Source organism: Chlamydotis macqueenii, chromosome 2 (genome assembly GCF_036417535.1).
Source record: "Chlamydotis macqueenii isolate bChlMac1 chromosome 2, bChlMac1.mat, whole genome shotgun sequence".
Classification (NCBI taxonomy): domain Eukaryota; kingdom Metazoa; phylum Chordata; class Aves; order Otidiformes; family Otididae; genus Chlamydotis; species Chlamydotis macqueenii.
In genome coordinates, this window is record NC_141557.1 from 87,899,453 (window position 1) to 87,918,585 (window position 19,133).

General features: G+C 40.7%; 1 protein-coding gene across 1 annotated transcript in view; it reads right to left on the reverse strand.

The window, feature by feature from the left end:
• Positions 1–19,133, reverse strand: part of ADCY2 (adenylate cyclase 2) — a 225,742-nt gene that overhangs the window by 142,364 nt on the left and 64,245 nt on the right. The window contains exon 3 of the mRNA XM_086740408.1: positions 13,673–13,834. Within this exon, the coding sequence (XP_086596534.1) occupies positions 13,673–13,834 (162 nt within the window). The remainder of the gene's footprint in view (positions 1–13,672; positions 13,835–19,133) is intronic.

Below are 19,133 nucleotides of genomic sequence, written 5' to 3' on the forward strand. Positions count from 1 at the left end.
CCAGTCTGTCCAGTAGCTGGCCCCTGGATCACCCACCCGCACACACAAACAGGTCTCTCTCCGGTCGCAGCTTGGACTCCCCACTTCCTCCAGCAGTCTCTCAAATGTCCCTGCTCTCAGGCCCCACTGACCCATGGCCCCTTGCCCTGTGGCTGGTACTTAGACCCCTCCAGCCTCTCCAGCAGCTCCATCACAGACACCTGGGACCCTGTGACCCATGGTCTGTTCCATAGTCTCCCTCCACACACATACATGCACATGCACACAGAATACATGTGTCACTTCAACTAGTTAGAAATGGAGATAGAGAAGAAGACAGGACAGACGGTGTGGGTCAGGCACAGAGCATGGCCAGATAACTGTACTGACAGCAGCCTGTTAACTCATGACCAACCCCTTTTAGCGCCTTGTCCTTCTATTTTCCCACACTTGCTCCTCCCACAAACCACTATGATCCTTCCCTTCCCTCACCTTTCGTTCCTCCCGTAGTAAGACTTCAACAATACAAAACTGCTCTATCCCCGCATCCCATAATGAGACCCACAGCCTGCTGGCAGTGACCCCTTCCATCTGTAGGGTGAGCTGGGGAGCCATTCCCATTGACCCATCTGCTTGATGGCTGTCACACCTGGACACTGCGGCTAACGGCTGTCCTGTGACAACCCAATGAGGAGCTGGGCCAGGGTGTCCTATTTGCTGTCATCGGGTTATTGGGGTTCCTCTGTCAATGTTTCCCTGCTCCTTCATATTTTTGCAGATTAGCTTTTAATTAACGTACACCTAACAGTCTATCCAGCTGATCCTATCCAAGAAGAGTCAATGGAGTTTGGAAAGTATAGACCTTCAGCAGAAGGTTGTGATAAGGAAAGTATCTAAACCTCTTCTGGAAGTAGGGACCTTTTTTTTTTCCAGAGAGGACCAGCTGGGTGCAGCTGCCATGATTTCTTAGCCCAGCAGCAGTGTGAGGACAGTTGGAGTCACTGCCAGGGCTGCTTTTGAAGGCTGAACATGGCTCCCTCCAGCACACCTGCTGCTGCCTGAACGTGGTCTCCTCCCATCAGAGCAAGGAAAGTGGCAGAGCTTTGCCACTCACGACCCACCAGCATCAGTCTCACGCCCAAGCCCTGCATCAGGCAATTCCAATGCAGAGCTGGGTTTAACGCTGACTCTGCTGAGGAAAGGGGTGTCACGAAGTGGAACCTTTATTTGCATTCTGCTGTAACTGAGCAGGAGCTTAAAGGTTACTGACAAAGCCCAGGGCTGCCAACACAGGCAGGTCCAGAGAGGATTCAGAACATGTTTACAAAGGTTGCTGCCTGCTCCCACACTGTCCCAGGCAGGTCAGCTCTGCTCACATGCAACCCCAGGATTTGACTCAGGAATATTTTTAGCTAATGAGGCTCACTGAAAGCTGAAATAATGTAGTGGGGAGAAAATAAATAGATAATTATCTAGGGGACTACGTGCGTAGCACGTACAAGAGACTTGGAAGTGACATGGTCAATACCAGTAACAGTAGAAAGGGAATCATCTCTGCATTCAGAGGTCAACAGTGCAGCATCAATAAACTGAACAGAGGTGAAAAAGTTAGCCAAAAACCCACGGAAAACATTCACTATCTAAACTGCTGAATAGTAGGAAAAAAAAAAAAAAGGTGTCATCACTGATGACTGAACAGCAAATGAAGCAAAATCTTAGAGCAAATAATGCAGAGTATTATCAAAGATGCCTTATTATGCACTTTTAATTTTTCAGTATTCCAATTCTCTTACTTATTAGCATTTATGCTTTTGTCACCATTTTTGCCCGGATAATTTCCATCTGTTTCTTCTTGTTCCTCTTGTCCTTTTTGCTGCATGTTCTTTTTTATACATCGTGACCATTTCTGCTCTTTTAAGACTTTCAAGGTGTAATTCTATGCTTATTTTACTAAAAAGAAGGAGGGAGGAGGGGAATCCAAGGCAAGTCCTAAGGGTCTTAACCAAACTGAGTGGATTTGATGTTACAAAATCAATTAAACACGATAAATGAGTGGACCTAAATAGCATGTTAGTGCAAAAGAACTGGAGCTGAAATACCACCACTTCACTGCCCAGTTAGGCTCAGAGGACATCGTCACTACAGCAACAGCCTCTCCAAATGTCACATGGGGAGCACACCATCTCCTCTCTCCATTCCTGCCCACTGGCCCGTGGGAGTTGGCTGGAGCATGCATGCAGAGAGCCTGGGAGCATTTATTGCTGTCACTAGGGGCTGGTCTTTCCACAGGCCAAATTTTAATGCCTCTTTCCATAGGCCAAGCAGCATATAAGCATCCAAAACATCTCTCTCAGAAAGAGAGAGTGTGTTTATGTATACAGAGGTCAGCAACAGTCAGCATTCAGAGACCATCAGCAAAACCCCAAACCCTAACAGACCTCCAGCAGAAGCTGAAATTCCATCTCACCACCTACACACTAGAGGAAACAGGATCATTGCACACCTCATATTTGCATTCAGAGTGTGAAGTTCTCTTGTGCAAGCTGCTGCAAACCTCCTTGAATACTCCAAACAGCTCCACTAGAAGTATGTATGCGAGTAAATGCTCATCAGGACACTGTCTCCTCCTGTCTGCAAAAAATTTGGGCAAGATCTCCTCTCTACGAGTCTTGGAACACAGTGTGGCAAATAATGCTAGTAAATGCATTAATGCTAGTAAATGCACAAGCCCATGGGACCTGATGAGATGCATCCGCGGGTCCAAAGGGAACTGGCAGATGAAACTGCCAAAGCCACTGTTCATCATATTTAAGAAGTTGTGGCAGTCTGGTGAGGTTCCCACTGACTGGAAAAGGGGAAACATAACCCCCATTTTTAAGAAGGGACATAAGGAAAATCCAGGGAACTACAGGCCGGTCAGCCTCACCTCTGTGCCTGGCAAGGTCATGGAGCAGGTTCTCCTGAAAACTATGCTAAAGCACACGGAGAGCAAGGAGGTGGTTGGTGACAGCCAACATGGCTTCATGAAGGGCAAATCGTGCCTGACCAATGTGGTGGCCTTCTATGATGCGGTGACAGCATCGGTAGACAAGGGATGAGCAACGAATATCATCTACCTGGACTTGTGCAAGGCATTTGACACCGTCCTGCATGACATCCTTCTCTCTAAACTAGAAAGACATGGATTTGATGGATGGACTACTTGGTGGATAAGGAATTGGCTGGATGGCCACACTCAACCCAAACCATTCTATAATTCTATGATTTTGAACAGGGCAGCCAAATCCTGCTGTGGTTAGCCTGAACAAATGTTGCTGTGATAGACCCATTGCTGAACTAAGACTGTACAGAGTGAGACAGTATTCAAGATAAAGAAGGTTATTCAAAGGTGGCCCTGAGAAATTTTTTAAACAAATACAGCAAATCTCTTCAGAGCAAAACTTCATTTATCTCTTCAGAGCAAAATCCAGTTTTGGCTTCCAGAAGACAAGAATGCCTCTGTGTTGAGGAACTCAAAATCTCGTTCTTAGCTACTCATTTGCATGGGAACTGGTTGAAGTAACTTCCCTCAGTTTAAAACTGGTCAGGTGAACTTCTAAGATCTTCTTTTCATCTTCTTCTGAAGTAGCAGATACTGGCAACAACTGTAGGAAGGACATGCACTGGGATCTTGAAGAGCTAGTTTTTTGCATGCATGGAAGTCTTCCTACTTATAGGATCAGTGAAACCAATTATTCTTGCTTAGGACTCAAGGAGAACATTTTCTCTGGGTCAGATGGATAAGGCTGTGGAGGGCACTTGCTTCCTTCTTCAGCACTAAGAACAAACATCTGCTGGGATCATTTAGGGTGATTTTGCTCAGGTGCTTGTTTCTTGCCCTGCTGAGGCCTCAATTACTGACCACCTATCAGTCTTAGTTCTGTGCATCTATAAGCATTCGAATCTCCTGGACACCTACTCTGTTTCAACACTGACAAGTCTAAATTACTTGTTAAAACAGTGTAGAGGGCTGTGGATTAACTGCTGTTGTATATCCAAAGACATGGGAGTTGGCCTAAGGACCAGGTTCAGATATACCTCTGCATAGCTCTGTGTTTCCAGAACAGTGTAAGCGCTTTCACACAGCCTGAACTTCCAAAGCCCGTGAATCTGAGCGAGCTCTCAGTGCAGAGCCAGCTTGCTTACTTCAAGCTTGTGTTCTTGTGTCTTCTGAGCTGACGACTGCTACACGTCTACGAGAAAATACATCCTCAGAGGGACAAATAAAATAAAACTGCAAATAGATTCACAAATATAACTTTATGTCTGATAAACCACAGCCTATGCTGTTTTCAGACTGCTGCTATCAAAGTTAAAACATACAGAACAAAATGAGTAGCTAGAGGAGCCAAAGATCAGACGTAACTAGTACTGTCCCACTGAAAAACCCATAGAGCTAGCACGGTCCACACAGGTGATCTTTGCAGCAAATATGCAGCATACAGTCTTTAGCATACCTAGAACTTGTCTAAACTGACAGCAGAAAAACATGATTTATTATATGTGAGAGGCACAGGAGAGATGTGATTCGTTGTCAGGCCCACACAGAGCAAACAGTGATGCCATTCACTGGGTGTGCAGTAACAGATGTGCCTTCAGAAGGGAAAGAATATGCTGTGCAATAACCAAAGATGCAATCCCTGGGACAAATTAAGGATTACTTTAGGGTTTGCAGATTATGTCCTCCAGCTGTGTCTCTGCTGGTAAACCAAACAAGACTGGAAGGCAGTTTTCAGCTCCATGATCATCATTACTGTATAGCTGTTATCTTGCTGACTGTTTTCCCAGAGCCTTGACATGTCTTAGGGGACAGAGCACGTCACAAATTATTCAGAGAAAGTTGACACCTGGCCATCCTGTTTGGGGAAGGAAGGAGGAGTGGGAGCTCAGGCAGGTAAACATAAGCTGTGCTGTGCCACCCAGTTCCAGGGTCAGAGAACGGCTCCCCTTCTACCAGCAGCGCAGCTGTAGCTGCTAAGAAAAAAAATGTGTGTGGCAGAAGTTTGTGTTACCTCGTTTGCTTTTGGCCTCCACTTGCTTTTTTTGGGAGCATTAACTGATTCCATCACATGCTTCCAGAGCACCTACAACATTGGCACTTGGAGGCTGCAGTTAATACCTAAAAGCCTGTAGCAGCTCTGTAGCCAGAGCTTTACTGAAACAAACTGAGGACCAACATATGGTAGAAGTGGGCTGAGGGAAACGAAGGCTATCCAAGGACTCGTATAAATGGCACTGGCAGGAACGCACAGGAGTGCAAATTCCGGAAAGTGACTGGCAGAGGAATGACTTATCCTTCCTGGCCAGCAGCTTAGCATTGGGGGATGGCAGGGGCTCAGAGGACAAAGAAAAAGATCCCATCCTATTAAAGGTGTTTCCAAATAGAGGTGGACTTGAACCACTGCAACTTCAGGAAGTCAATAATTTGGGGAGGGTGGCATCTCGGCTGGATTCTGACTCACCAAATGCTTCTCTACGCAACAAAAGGTGTTTGTGCTCCTGATCCCTCTTATGTTATCCTGCACTAAAAGTGGTTGACAGGATGGGGAAATGTGTCCACATCTTGATAGCGAAAGGCATTTTTCTTCTACTGAATTCTTGAAAATAACGTGTATGGATAGATGATAACTCTACGGGTACATAAAATGACAAAGCATCATGTCTAGAGCAAGTATCTTGCCCAGAATTTTATGCTTCAGCGGCAATAAGAAGTCACTCACAATAAATTTGACAAATAATATCAAGCCATAAAGGTACTATGTAACTGAAAAGGCTAAGCAATGTCTGCGAAAATGGAAAGAAAACAGCAAAACTAACTCAATTGAAGGAATTAAAGACTCTTTACTCTAGAAAAATTACCTGGAAGTACAGTATTACAAAATTCTGAATGTATAGATTTAGCCTTTCACCGGTAAATTATTTACATTAATCTCATCCTTAAAAGGATATGGAATACAACTCCCTTGCAAAAGGTATTCTTTCTTACTCAAAAGGTAAGAATTTAGTTGCTGCTCCAGCAAGGTTAAGCTGGTACAGAACACTGCTTTCTGTTCCACTTTAGGAGTACTGGAATTTCCAATCGCCTGTTTAATCGTTTTACATTTTTGGAGGGATAGCAGCCTTACAATTCAGCATCCTAACATAGACATTTTTTAATACAGTTGATATACTAAAGGATTGTGGACTTGTTCATCAAATAAATTTACGTTTTGGAAAATTGAAACTGCAAAAATAAAATTGTAATTTTTAGGATGAGAAATGTAAGCTAAAGTAGTATAAGAGTGATAAATAAATACATAAGTGAAATTCATTGCTGATAATAATATTAACTTAAATGGAGTGGACACAAAAGGCAATTTGACCCTTTCAGTAAAGCTTTAGAATCAATGCCAGCTGGAGATATTTCCATGATTTTTTAAAAAATGAGGGATTTATTCTTTACCTTCTAGGCTTTGATGATTTCCTACACATCTCACCAGGACTATTTTCTATGCACTTCTTAAGACGATGATTTGGGGCTGCAGGTAAACGCTGCTTTTGAAAAACCACATGCACACTTGATTTCATTTCACCATGGCATTGCAAATCTCAGGCTTTGCTGAATTTTCCATCATATTAAGTATTGCAGGTCTTCCCTTTACAGCCTTAGAGACTTCCTGGAAGATGTTCACATTCTCCATGTTAATGCTTGAACACTACGAAATGCAATTACACATTCTCCTACATAAATACACTCTTGTAGGCAAACAGGCTCTTCATAAGCATATCCAAACCGTGCAGGTTTGTCTTGAAGAACGAGTGAAACCCAAAGTATACCTGCAGATTGTAAAAACTAGCTAAAAAGAAACATAGCAGCAACATTTCAATACCCACCTAGATTTAGGCGTAAAATCAAGAGTGTAAGATGTGCAATAATAAAAAATATGCCTACTGCATTGTGCTGTGCAGGACACAGCATTCCTCTCTCAGACTGGTTTGCAGCTGCTGCACAATGTGGTGAGCCAGACTGCTGCTGGGGTAGGGAGAGCAAAGGGAAAAGGAGTGAGGGACGGGACAGCAATAGCTGCTGCCACAAGAAATACAGCCTCCCTCCTTCAGTAGCAGTGACTGCCCTCCACCCCTTCAGCAGAGAAAACAGCAATTTATTTCACTTAACTGTGCAGGGGAGAGCAAAAGCTGCATTACCTTCAGGAATAACTGTTCCCCATGTCCTTCAGAAAAAGGGATTCAAGGGAGAAAGATAATTCAGCCCACAGCAACAGCTTTCAGCCATTCAGCCTACCAAAAATTCCTATGTGCTTTAAGCTTACACTGTGTAACTATACAGCCTCAGGGATTATACAATAATGAATGTACTTAAAGATGTGGTCTTTCTTTCTGGCTTTTTTTTTTAAATAAACATGATCTTGTACTGCATGATAACAGCATAAACCAACTTATATTCTATTTCTGAGCCCTAGAGCTATACATTTGCTTCTTTTATTAGCCAGTGAATAGCAATGCTTTGTATTTGTATTTTGCTGTTATGCCATTCTATTGCATAAACTATTTTTTTTGTAAATATAACCACCTGTGAAAGATGTTCAGTTAATAGATGAGTTTAAACCAGTGACCTAAATAAAAGGTATATGCCTATATCCTACACGTTGGCTAGAATATCTAAATGTGTATTACAGGTGCCATATGAAAGTTGCCTGTCTTTGAAAATGCAGTCCACCACCTGATACTGTCAATTATCTCCTTTTCTAGGAGCTGATGAGATTTAAAAGCATAAGCACTATTAACTCTGAAAAAGCTAACTAGATCTACGGAAATATTTGTAATTTAGATACGCCACATATTTTTAGAGATTTCCTTTAAGTATAAATTGCAAAACACATTTTAAACATCATCTCATGAATCTTGATAAAAATAATTGTGTAGTTATTGTTAAGTGCTAAAAAGCTGCACACACACAGAGAGGAGCACGGAGAAAAAAACAGCCTGAATAACACCTGGCTACTCCCAGGCCCATCGCAGGAGCCATCAGCCCACCTGCACAAGCCCAGAAGGGCACAGAGGCACAAAAACAGGCAAGAACCCAAACTAAGGACACAGAGGAAGGGACACGCTTTCCAGGCTCCTCTCCAGGCTGTCCCAGGGGAGCCTCAGCCCCAGTGTCATGTGTTTGTGCACGGCTGTGAGCGAGGGGGGCTGTACCAGCAGCTGGAGTGGGGCTCAGACATCCAGGTGCCAGCAAGTGGGGAGACTGGGATCCAGGGGCAGCTACTGGGCAGACTGGGTGCCTGCACCCAGCTGCTGGAGGGATCCATACGACACATGTGCATTGATGGACATTCCGCTGGCAGACCTTCATCCCGGTCAGCCAGAGAGGGGAGCAGGATGAGGCAACTGGTTCCGTTCATGGTTGTGTGAGGGCTACATGTGTCAATCTCTGTGGCCAGCTGTACAGACATGTGCTGTGTACATGTGTGCAAATGCAGCGCAGTTTTGCCAGGTAGTATCAGACTAACCATTTTCCCTTGACAAGACACATGTATTTTCCAGGCAGAAGACACAGAGTAGATCTTATTTTTTTTTAACTTCATAACAAGCCCCACACAGTAGAAAACCACTGGTTACTCGAGAAAAGAGAGGGAGGAGTGTAACAGCCACCTGTGGAAGAAGATCTAAAATGCAAGCCAGAAGGCTCGCTGCTGGTGGGGGTCTGGGATAGTCTCAAAGAATTGGTAGAGCAAAGGCAGCCATACCAGAGGGTTTGTTTTTTTTTTTTAATCAGGAGGTACCTGCAGAAAGTACTCTGAGGGTTGAAACGCCTAATGATCCAACCAGTAGGACCCCAATAGCAGGCTTGTGAGCAGGTGAAAAGAGGAAGGCCTGCCACATGCTACCAAAATTATCTACCTTTGAAGAGTGTCCGTAGAATTTAATCTATCGATGTTTCCAAAGAATAGGTGGGATCCCATTCCAGCTTGCAGAAGAAAACCCCAAAGGAGGTACCTGGACCACTGACCTCTCTATGCAGGAACAAAGAGGTTCTAGTAGCAAGAAAATTAGAGATTCCAGCGTTCTTGAACAGAGTCCATACAAACAAAAAAAAGTATGCGCACATGCATACTTCCCAGTTGAAATTTTGTATCTTTAAAAGGGACCACTTTTACAGTGCTGCAAGGAGCTGCCAAAAAAGTCTAAAAAGGTAAGGGATACTAGTTTAAAGTAAAAAAACCCCACAAGTGATAGTTTGTAGTGATTTAGTTAAGGCTTAGAAGAGCAACAAAATTGCCTGTTGAGTGAGTAAAACAACAATACTTTTTTAAAAGACTAAAGCATATCCCTTATATATAAATAGGGAAAAAGAAAAATGGAAGCTTATAGGATGTTTAATGATTTTGGTTAGCTCTTTTTTAACAAATTAAGAACAAAATGACCTCTAACGATAGTATGAACTCATTATGAGATCAGAATGGTTGAGCAGTTGATAATAGAGCAGGAAAAACATAAGTATTTGATTAGAATCTGTTCTGGTTTGGGGAGAAACAGGTTATGTGTTTACAGCTAGGGATGGCAGTGAAATATTTTACATTCCAGCAATAACTGAAAGGGATGTTAAATCACGGAAGTTTTCTCAGCCAAATGCCTTAATGCCATAACCAGAGTCATGTTCCCTTGCAGCAGTCCTAACCACCAGGCTCCCAGAGGCAGACAGAACAACGTCCTCTGCTTAGCAGTAGGATACTCATGTGGAAAGAGGGGGCACAGTCCTGGATTCCAGACACTGTGCCTTGTAAGGGTTAGCATTAAAATTTTCAACAGAAAAAAAAAAAAAAAAAAGACAAACCTTACACACACAGCTACTTTTTTATAAACTGAAACTGGAACACAGGGCTCTTTTTTTTTCCTCTTCCCTGTCACAGATCCCATAGCTGTGCATTAAACTCCCCATACACTGGACGGGGAGACCGACTGGGTATTTTACTGTAGAGTCTGTGTCTCCATGCTGAGCCCTGTAGCACACTAATCCCTTTGTAGACCCAGCCCCCTCGCAGCATTTGGCACTGCTGCAGCTGCTCCTGGCATGTTCCTCTGAGGCCAATGTCCACGCCGCAGAAAAGACTGACGAAGTACAAGTCAGGACTTGGAGAACTGTGAAATTATGAGAGGCTTAGCTAGTGCAAAAGCAGGCAACTTATTTATATTACTGACAAAAGTGATGAGGCAAATTCATGACAGTCTAGAAGCACTCTAATGGGAGAAACAGAAATTTGATACTATTGGGTGTCTCAGTCTACTGGCCAAAAAAACCCCCAAGATCCAGAAGCTGGATGACAGGGCTAGACAAATTCCTACAAGGAAAGAGGAACAAAATTTTAACACTCATGGTCAACAACGATGGCAAAAATGTGAAGGCTTGTGGAAGATTATTCTGTCATTGCCAAGTTTTAAACCACGGTGGATTCTCTCCCCTTGAAAGACATGCGTAGGTCAAACAGAAACCAGTTCATGTAACCAGCAGAGAGTGTGTTGAAGGATTCTTTATCCCAGCAGCAGCCTTTTATGTCAATATCTCTGACTGCAACCAACACTGGATAATCAAAAGCATGCTAAGCCTTTCAGCTTTCCTGAAGCCGATTTTGGGTGTAAAACTTTACAGAGGACAACAAAAGGAATGACAAAACCAGTAAGATAGGCTCTGCCAAATCTCAGAATAAGCACATGCTTCTCAATATCAATTCTTCTCTACTGATAGGCTGAAGATATGATTAACTTCCAGATGCCATGGGATGCCAACCAGAGACATTGGAAGATGCTGAAAAACTGGAGAGGGTCCAGCAGAGAGCTACAAAAAGCATCATAAGGCAAGAGAACTTGACGTAAGAAGAAAGACTGACAAAACGGGATTTGTTCAGCCAAGAGAACAGAAAGCTCAGAGGAGGTTTAATCAAAGTCTTCCAGTACATAGGAGGTAGTTAAAAAGGAGATGCAGGTACTCTCTCAAGAAGGATGGATACTTGCTATATATATACAGGATATGGCTATATTATATGCTATATCTTATGTTTACCTACAAGTATATTTGTTATACTACTGTCTTTCTTTAAGTTTATGCTTCTTAAATGCATACTATTGCTTCCCTCTCTGTCCTCTAGGAAAAAATATCCATGCCAGAAGGAAAATACACTGTTCATTGCTAACATTGTCATGTATTTTTTTCTATTTCATTAAGACAAATTAGTAGCCCTGAAATCAAAATATTATATTTTTTGTCAAACCTAAGCATACCTCCACAAGCCAGATTTACTCTACTTAGCCCTGAACGTGTTACTCTAAGCTTTCGAATTTCAGGCTACTGGCAGTTCCTCATCTCTGGGATTTAGCGACTGACCTCTGCAAAGTAGCTTCATTCCAGGCCTCACCGATATATATATATATATATATTTATTTCCCCCCCCCGCCAAAAAAAACATTCAACACCACAATCCTTTTAAACAACTGTACCCCAGCTCTTTTTTTTTGTTTTTGTTAATTACACACACTTATCCTATACCAACTTGACATATATCATTGACAAATGTTATTTCTCTTCTTAAAGTAATTGGTATCTCTAATCTAATCCTTTATTTGTGGTCTTGATTTTCAAAAGCAAAGAACACAAAACAAACATCTTTTTTGTTTACACTCCAAAGTATAAACAATACTAATCTAAATGCGTACAGAGGGCATAATGGACTGCGATAGTGGCATTTAGTCCCTCCACACATTCATCAGAACTCAGTGTACTCAGAATTTTCAGTAACTGCCAAACTATTCAGAACATTTAACAGATTTTTTCAAAGAGAGAATAGAAAGTGAATAACATCCTGGAAGTTAAATACTCTTAACAAATTTACAAATTGCTTAAAGACTTCCACTCTTTCTGAATGAAACAGGAAGTCACAGAAGAGATGAAAGACACTAATTGTACATCACAGCCCATTATTTATTTCTTCTGATCCTGGAGACATGATGTATCTAAAAATATTACATCTTCTGAAAGTACTGGTCTAGATATATCAAATTTTAATGGGCTAGAAAGATATCCACGAAAAACAAATACATTCTGCAAAGAGCAACTTTAAGTCAAAACGCTTTTAGAAGAGTGGCAAATATTAATACTCTTTTAGGAGCATATCTATGCTCAGAATAAAAGCCATAGGTTGACATAAAACCAAGAATAACACTCTCCCAGATTTATTCCACTACAATTATCAATAACTGTATTACTGAATTATTAAAATGATCTATTAGACTGCAAATGTCCATTGTCTTTACTTAACATACAGCACAACTTGGCAACCTCCACAACAAGCACACAACTAACTCAAATCAGTAAGAGAAAAGCAAAATCATTTATCTCACCATTTAAAATTTCTACAGAGATCTAAGTCTTAGAACATATTTTGTTTATGGGACTTCAATTTCAGTATTACAGATAACACAGATCTGTAGCCATGTCTGGAAATAAAATGTATTTTCCTGAACAAGAACTTGCAAGGCATAACTTTTGTAAGATCACTGCAATTTTGAAGTTATCCTTTGAGGCACAATATTTTTCAAAATAAGGCTCAAGTAACTCAAAAAGTAAGTAGAAACTATTTGCTTCATTCTTCACATTTGTCATAATACACAGCATGATGTCTATCTTTCTTGTTCTACTGGTAGGTTTATAAAAATGTACTTACTTTTAAGCTTCAGTGTAATTTTGATGCAAAAAATAAAATAATTCTATTTCCCTAAAAGAATGTAATAATATTAAAAAACCCTCCATTTGTTTGCTTTTCAAAATGAAATCTAATTTTTTTTTCTTAAAAATACAGATTCCTATCCACGACAGCTGGGATCGTCCCAGTACTACAACAACCACTGCAGTATTTCACCATTTAAAAGATATTATACAAAACAGTAAGGAAAACCAACTCCTAATATTTTTATTTAAAAAAATTATTAATCTGCAGTATGTCATGTAGTAAAATGCAAGAGTTGAGTTACAAGCCAAGACCCAACTGCAAACACAGATGGGGTCCCTAAATATCCCTGAGTCTGGAGCCAGCCAGCCCCCTTAAATAAGGGGTCCCAACCAAGAGGAGGCTGTAAAATTCCTATAAAAGGCTGAGAATCACAAAAGGAGGACAAGTCCTACAGCAGCCTTGGAGAGGGCAATGTCTTCACAACTGATCTTTAACCCAGCAGACCTCCAGCTACGCACAGAACAATGCTTTTTTGAGTCAAAGACAACACTGATACCTGGAAAAAATCCTTGGTCTTGGAAATCAGGCTTTAATGAGGTAAGGAGAGGACCAATGTGGTTTGCATACATGAGTGGCAATGCATCTGCCACAACACAACTGCGTCACACAATTTTTCAAGCAATGTTAGTTTTTACACTGGTAAGTGCTACGTGGCTGTAGATGTAGATACTTAAGCATGCAATTCAGCAAGACATAACATTACTGACATCCTCATTATTAGAAAGTGACTACCTGTGAATTAAGTCTGGAGCAATACAGAAGTGAAGAGCGAAATAAGTTTATACTTCCAAGAACTAACTGAGGCACTCCTGGCTCGTTTACCAGGGTATTCAGTGCACAATTAATCATTAATTTCACAAAGCACCTACCTGCCAAACCAAGTGTTCCTTTACAACAGCTGTACCTGATAGACAGACGCTCAGCACAATCGTATGAGATGCAGAGGTCAAGACGCTGGCAACTATAGCGTCCCTCATGTTGAAGGGCAGCATGGTATACACCACAAAAATAATGAACAAGAAAAATGATACCTGTGCAAGACAGCAAAACAAAAAAGAAGCATGTCAAATTCACTTTGGAAAAACATTTAAAAAGTAGCATTTAATTTTGAACTGTCTTTAGCATAAAGTTACACATCAGTTTTTTACACATCAGTTTTTTAAAGGGAAGTTACTGCTAACCACTGCAGAAAATTGATTTAGGAATAATTCATTTTAAAAAGTGTCAGAAAATTTACATTACATTTGATTTAAGAAGTACAGCTTCAAGATACTAGATCATGGTTTAAGAACTACACAGTATTGCAAACTTTTCAAATTTAACTTCAAATTTATCTTTTCAAATTTTAATTTTATTAACACTCTGTTTATAGTTAGAGTGTAGTTCTTCTGGGTCTGATGGTGAATGTGAACTGCATTACAAAACAATTTGTCAAACCCCTTCACAGGGCCTAAATTTCAATGCAGAGAGATTTAATTCATCCTGATGCACTAAAAATTCATGATTTACAATAACATGACATTATCAAAAAAAGCCCAGGTTCAGCCAAGCCTTTTGATTTAATAAGATTGTACTTCATGTGTATCTAACATGACAGATGTCAAATTCCAATAAAATACAACATTTTAAGCTAACACAAAAAACAACTTCAGACAATCACAGTCCATAAGCAGAATTTACTGTTAGCTTCTTTTAAAAGGTGCTAGCATCCACACTACTGTTATGGAACAAACTCTCTAAATGCTCAATCCAGCCTGTAACAGCAAAAGGAATTCCTTCACTATACATACAAAAGATTATATATTAGATGATATGCATATTTTCCAAACTCCACCACATAATTTAGAAAATATAACTAGATTTGGAAGACAGATTTTGCACACTTAAGTAAGTAGGTAATTCTGAAAATGTCTCCGCTTGCTACTTACGCCTTTCCATCAGTCTTAGTTGTCTTACAAGCCTATTCACCATCTAACACCTGTATACACATAGTATTTAACTCAGAAAGCTCCCAAGCAGATAATTTGCTACTCACTTCTCTTATTGTCAGTTTGTTTTCTTCACATCTGCATGTGATGATTCCATACTCAAAACTGAACCCTAATGTATGTGTACCTACAAGACAGTGGAGGGGTTCTTCTCCATCATGGAGACAGAATTGGATGGAGAAGGAAGTCCACTTCTGTCTCTACTCATCTTTCTCCAGTTCCCCCAGTAAGATTAATCCAGCTTCTTCATGATCACTCATACTCTTTTTGGTGCTGCCCAACCATCCCGTATGCTCAAGAGTCAAAAAGTTCAATGCCATTAAATGAAACGGGACTGCAAAACACAGGAGGGATAATAAGAAAATAAAGTAACAAAAAGGCAAAGTGAAAACTTTGCTTCTCTACTCTTTAAATCTACCGGCTCATAGCACAAGGAAACAGCAGTGTTTGGTATCTCTTCAGTTTCAGTCCTCCCTAAAAGTTTTAGCTGTGATCAGATGTCAGCAAAACCAACAGCAAAGAAAAGGGTGTACAAACTTGGTCTAGGTAAGAGAAGTAAGTATGAAGTGTTCAAATTGTCCTGGCCTGGTAAAAATAATCTGTGATATTGAGAGAACTATCTGAGAGTCTTAAAACTTGGGAAAGCTGTAGAAAGTTCTGGCAGACTAGAGAAGGGAAACACAGCATGTTTCTTTGAAAGGCTGAGAAAAGGCTAAGAATTAAGAACTAGTCAGCTGAGCTTCAGTTCCTAGAGCAGTAACAGACCAAATAATAAAACCATTCATAATCAAGTGTTCTGAAACTTAGGAAAAACATAAGTAATAGCCAATGAGATTTTGCTGAGAACAAATCATGTCAAAGCAAGCTCATCTACTTCTGCCACGATAACAGACATCGAGGCAGGGGGCAAAGCGGAATGATTAATTAGGCAGGAAGAAGGATGTGAAAGGCCCTCTAATATAGGCATAAGATAAATGGATGCCAGAGGCAAAATACCTTAACAGCATGTAAGATCAGCTGTCTAAGACATGTTTCCAGTTAAAAAAATGGTTTGAAGAAGAATCCTGGACCGTAGTCCTGGAAAAAGGGTTTCAAATGCCTCCAATCCCAGTGCCTTGTCATGAAAACAACAAAGGTTTTGCTGTCTCTAAGTTTGGCTTTCTACATGACTAGGGGGAAGATGTCATTTACATAACTGTGAGAATTTTATGATCAGAAAATAAAAAATTATTTATCTCTAATTGTCTTGTCTCCAAAAAATAGAACTTGCAAATTTTCTCTGCTTGAACACGGTTTGACTTTACAGCCAGACTAAGCAATCCATCTCACTTACGCTAGGTATTTACTAAAACTCAGTAGCAGATGTAAGATATAACATGATGCTGTTGCTTTTCAACTTGACATAAAACTGACTAAGCATGTAAAAAAGATTCTGATATGGTATTTTGCAGTGCTGCTAGTGGTATGCAGCTGTATCAACTCCAAATTTGTTATACTGCTGTAAACAAGTATCCTTTCATTAAGTTACCCCATTATTTTCCTTGGTCAAAATAAATTGAGAATTTCATTCCACAGCTACAAACACAGAATTTTTAGAAGTTTCAACCCCTCTTGATACTACTTATTCAGACCTCAAGTCCTCTGTTGCCCAACATCAAACACGCTGAGTTGGACTGGAACTGTGTTAAAGAATAGTTGATAACAAATTGACCTGCCAATTCTTATATTTGCGTATAGATAAACACTAGATGCTTAATGGGCATCAGAAGGCGGCCAGTGCGCAGTCTTGACATTTGGGTCTCACAATGCTGTCGCAAAGCAGAAGAGGTATCAGTCATCCTTGGCTTGCTAAGACAGAAACTCTCATCCATAACGCACGTGGAAATGGCTCCTGTTAACAGTTCTTGATTACTGGCCACACTCCTTGTCTCTATTTCCAGCAATAGTCTAATGACCCAAGGAGTTAAGAACTCTGTTTATTATAGAGATTTCTTTTTCATTTCACTGTGGCTCAAGAATATTCTCCCCTAGTACCCTGCAATAAAATGCTTCTACCCTTCATCTTTATAGCAGATATACATAGCACGTAAGGCTTGGGATCTTCAAACATATTTAAAAATGTGACTGTATTTAAGTTTGATACTGTAGAAGCTGATACTCAAAGGCCTCTGTGTAGGGTGGTTCTTCAGGTAGAAAGAGGAGACAGGCCTCCTGGACCGAGTCACAGCCTGCAGAATGGACAGCAGCCCTTGACCCTATCCACGATCTTTTTGTAAGAATTATCAGAATATTGCTGATACAAACTTTAAAAAGCAGTGATGCCAAGCTCCAAAGGACCCACTATCCCATTGCAAGAGTTGCTAATGCGCATCACTGTATGTCTGCACTTGGTGTGTGTAATCATCAGTGAACACACATCACAGTGCACTATTTCTGATACTATTAAAAGCAGCCTGTTCCACCAAAGCGTGCCATAACCACAGAGCCTGTTGCTGTTTTGAAACTCTGTTGGAAGCAATCTTTGATGTGAGTCATCACTATGATTGCCTAGTTGAAACACACTTTTTGTCCTCATCTGAACTTAAGATTGCTTTAGGAATTTGATTCCCAGAGACTTTTTCGATGAGCTTATGTTATCCATACCTTGGAGACAGGGAGTACTTGGGCATTGATGGTATGCATCATAGCATGTAGCATTCGCTTTTGCTTAACACTGGTGTGACATCTTACAGAGAAGTATACGGTATTCCTGCTTTGATTGAGGGGTATCCAGGACTCTTGCCCGCCATTCTTGACTGTCAGAGCTTAGCAAACTCTGACTGTTTGCTGCTCTGGGCATCTCTTCTTCCATACTTTAGTAGTGCCACATTTTCATCTACTTTGCAAGCAATTCTTTTCCACAGCAATTTAAAGGATGATGAGCTGCCATAGTGTGGCTGTCTAGATGGGTATGTAACAGACTATTTTTCTGCAGATTTTGTGCAGCTGCTTTCAGAAGGGCAGCGAAAGTTCTCATACAGATTGCTGTAGTGATGCCAGTAGAGAGACTTGGACACCAAATGATATACTGACAGCATGGCATGGGATATCACTGATGATCACAAACACTCACAAACACTCATTCTTGTCACAGCACACCACATAAAAGTACAGATAAGTATCTTTATGCCTCTTGCAAAATGGAAAGATCTTGGCTGTACAGAACAGAGAAGTAGTTCCTTTAAATCAATCCCATTCTGAATATCTTTAATTATGGCATTTTTGTCCCAACGTCTCCAGATTTATGTTGGCCACCTCAGCCTCTGACCTATACTGGTAACTCTGATTTACGAGAACTGATATGAACTTGATAATACTTGGTGGTTCATAGACATTATGTTGGAGAGGTCACTGGTTTGGACTGCGATGGCAAAAACTGCAGCTGACCCAACTTGTGGACCCAATTTGTTTTTGGAGCCCGTGGACCCAATCTGTTCTCAGGAACCTTACCTCTCTGGTTTCACCAGTTTCTACTCCGAGTGGTGTTGCCTTAACTCTGACAAGTATGTGGAGTAGAAAGTTTAACACATTTTACACATTAAAATTATCTTTCTAGCATATAGGGTACCACAGGGGATGTTCCTTTTGACGCTGAGAACAACTGTACTAAAAGATACTAATCATTCATTTTGTACAAATTATGTTCCAACAATGACTCACAATTTCCCAGCTAGGCAGCTTTTTAAAGATTGTGTTAAACAGTTAATCATAATTGGCTTGACATATGTAAAATTCACTCAACTTAATGTTACCCTGACCAGAATTTTCCCTTGAGGAGTACATCTTGGCACCGAAGCAAGCATGCAAATCTAAATGTGCTGTTTCAGTATGAGTTAGAGGAAAGAGCTGCTTTGGACACACAGAACAGTAATGAGGCTACAGGTAATAAAATACCTGTAGTTCTTTGGGACAACTCCTTACACACAAGTGCAATTACAGCAAAACACTTGGGAAAATAATGCTATCTATTCACTCTCTAACCAGAAAAGACCCTGTTCCTATTAGTAAACAATTAAGACTACAAATATTCACACTAAGTGTGCCAGCCCATTACAGGATCACTTCCAGAAGTTTTTCAAGATCAGCTTCCCCCTTACTGCATAAAGGGAGTAAAAATTCATCAGGTAATTAAAGAATTTTCCCTTGGAAAGACACTTGCACTACAGCTACTGATTTCAAATGTTGTCTGTATAGCTAAGCAGACAAAAGACGACACCTTAATTTTTCTAAACAAATTACTAGGTTTCATAATATAATTGGCAGGACCTACTAATCTTACAAAATAGTTGCAAGTACTATATTA